A 2,705-nucleotide genomic window follows, 5' to 3' on the forward strand; every position below is an offset into this window, starting at 1 on the left:
TTTCTCTAGTGTATAGGAACCCTGTAAATACCCACAAATTCCTCTGGGAAGTGATTAGCTATTGCCTCTACTCGTGCTGGCTCCACAGGGTCCTTTAAGTGCATTCTGCCTCCCCTACAGTTGCTGAATTCCGGTCTGAGAACAGAGTCAGATCTTTTTCTGGTTATATACACCGTCAAGGAGGAACTTACACCTCATTCTTCGGAATACCGTGGTCAGGTAGCCAAGCCATAGACCAATGGTGCCAGGGACTAGGGCGGCCACCCTGCCCTGGCTGCCTCTTCTATCAAGTCCAGCCACCTGGCTCTGCCGTTCTGGAACCCCACCATCCTGTAGGATGCCTAGTTTCAGAGTCGTCTGTCCTCAGCTTTTGGGACTAGTCCATCATCGGTCAGCATGGGCCGCAGAAAATCCTACAGGTCATAAAGCGCAAACATCTCAGATCTCATTTATTTAAAAAAATTCATTTCACTCCACCCCCCCCCCTTACCCTCCTCACTTTAGAGGTGCTCTCCAGAGAAGGGAGACAACTTGCTAAAGCCTCGTGTCAAGGGAGTAGCACAGCCAGGACTAGACCCAGGTCCCCGGACCCCCCACCCCCCCGCCCCGTCCGTTCCCGCCTCCTGGGAACTTGGGAGCAGGTGCCTGATCTCAGAAGATGGCTGGCAGTCGGCTGGACACTGCAGGGAGGAGCGCGGCCGGGAGGACATGCGGGGCCCCCGGTGCTAAGCAGGCAGCCCTGAGCCGGCCCCGGGATTCGGAAATGACGAGGAAAGCCCCCTTACTCCGGGGCAGCGCGCGGCTGGGGGGCGAGGACCACGCGCTGCGGCAGGCGGTGCGGCTCCCCTGCGGGGCCGGGCGCGGCAGGTGCACCTGCAGGGCTGCCCTCCCGCGCGCTGGGGCTGGAGCCCGGCTGAGCGGCCTGGAAGCGGACGGGGGAGTCTGCGACGGCGCCCGCTGGGGACCACGAGGGGCCGCGGCGAGGAGGGTAAACCCGGGCGGGGGAGAGCGCCCCGTGGGAGCCGCGCAGAGCCGGGCCACCACTACGCTTTACCTCTGCGGACAGACAGGCCGCAACGGGTCTTCGGAACGGAAGCGCCCGCCGCCCCCCGAGGGTCGGGAAGACCCTCCGCAAGGAGCGCGGGATGCGGAGGGCAGGCGCCCGGCGGGCTGCGGGGCTGCGGGACAGGTGCGCGCTGCAGCACAGCGCCCCGCCCACTAAGCCCGCGGTTCCCAGGCCCCGCCCCGATCCCCGCCCCCCGAGTCCGAGGCTCTCAGGCCCCGCCCCGTCCCCCGCCTTTCCCCAGCCACTGGCGGCCCTCGGCGCCTTTGCCTTCAGCCAATAGCCGACGAGCCCTGGGGCTCTTCCGCCAGAGCGTGGGTTCAGGGGTCACTCAAGATGGCGGCGCCCAGGAGGCGCTGAGGCGTGCAGCGGGGAATGGCGCTGGCGGCGCTGGCGGCCGGGCCTCGGCTGGGGCGGCTGCTGAGCGGACCGGGACCGGGGCTGCGGGCGGGGCGGGGGCACCGGACGGCGGCCGGGCGCTCGCCGAGCTCGCGCGAGGCGGACGCCCCGGTGTTCCAGTACGTGGGCGAGCGGGCAGCCCGTGCCGACCGCATCTTCGTGTGGGGCTTCAGCTTCTCGGGGGCGCTGGGCGTGCCCACCTTCGTGCTGCCCAGCGCGGGGCCCAAGCCTCGCGCCGGCTCGCGGCCGCCCCGCAGGATCCAGCCCGTGCCCTACCGCCTGGAGCTGGACCAGAAGGTGCGGGCCGCGCGGCTCTGTCCCTGCTCTGTCCCTTCGGAGCGCCCTCTGGCCTCCGCCGCTGCTCCCCGAGGCCCTCGGCCGGGAGCTGGGACGCTGGGTGGTCCCGCGGCGGGGAGGACGACCCTCAGCGGGCTGCAGGCCCAGGTGGATGGGGGGAGGGCGTTAGGGTCTCACGTTTAACGAGTGGCGGACGTGCGCCCCTGCTGTGCCGGACTGGCGTCATCCGCACATCACCCCCGGAGCAGGGGGTTGTCACCGGAGTCACACTTACGTTCCCAGGGGTCGCAGAATATACTTTCTCTAATTTCAGCCCTTTTAAGTGCATTGAGACTCCGTTTTACAGGCTGGCCTGGGGCCTGCGCTGGACAGTGTTCCACGTGTGCTGGAAAGGGATGAGCGTTCTGCCTTGATGTCAGGTCAAGTGGGTTAGTGACTCCTTGGTTGACCTGTTATTTGCTCCAGCTGTTCTCCACCACCTCAGGCAGCCGCAGTGGTCAAACATTAGCTGCTGATTGTTTTCAGCAAATAGCCCTGGGGAGGAGGCTGTTTGCCCTGGGTCATACGTGGGTCAGGTCACGGGAGGAGAGCCCGGCGCATGGGGTCTTCCAGGGAGCCACGGGACGGATGAGAGGAGAACGCTCTGGGAATGGGGCTTTGAAGTTCCTCCAAATCCTTTTCTTCCTCTTGCAGTGGCGGCCGGACTGTCGGCCTGTGCGGTCACTGTGACCTGTTCCTTTTCAGAGCTACCGCAGAGCTTCGCGTAGGGGAATGGGAATAGGTCGAGTTGAAATGCTGCAAAGCATTTTGCCGAGGTTAAAGAAATGCATATTCTCTAACCACAAAGCTTGCTGTTCTTACGGAGACTCAGCTGCTTTTCTGGGGTCAACAGTCCCCAGATCGCTTGAAGTCTTTGATTGATTTCCAGAGTTCTGGGCGGGGGGGG

At 64.7% G+C, this 2,705-nt stretch overlaps 1 protein-coding gene across 2 annotated transcripts in view; it reads left to right on the plus strand.

Moving 5' to 3' along the window:
• Positions 1 to 1,378: 1,378 nt before the first annotated feature.
• The window catches only part of RCC1L (RCC1 like), a 24,883-nt gene continuing 23,556 nt past the window's right edge, over positions 1,379 to 2,705 (plus strand). The window contains exon 1 of one of the 2 annotated variants that reach the window (XM_059414731.1): positions 1,379 to 1,759. In XM_059414731.1, the coding sequence (XP_059270714.1) occupies positions 1,439 to 1,759 (321 nt within the window). In that variant the 5' untranslated portion in view covers positions 1,379 to 1,438. The remainder of the gene's footprint in view (positions 1,760 to 2,705) is intronic. The other variant, XM_059414732.1, reaches the window with a different exon arrangement.

Source organism: Mustela nigripes, chromosome 11, assembly GCF_022355385.1.
Source record: "Mustela nigripes isolate SB6536 chromosome 11, MUSNIG.SB6536, whole genome shotgun sequence".
NCBI lineage: Eukaryota > Metazoa > Chordata > Mammalia > Carnivora > Mustelidae > Mustela > Mustela nigripes.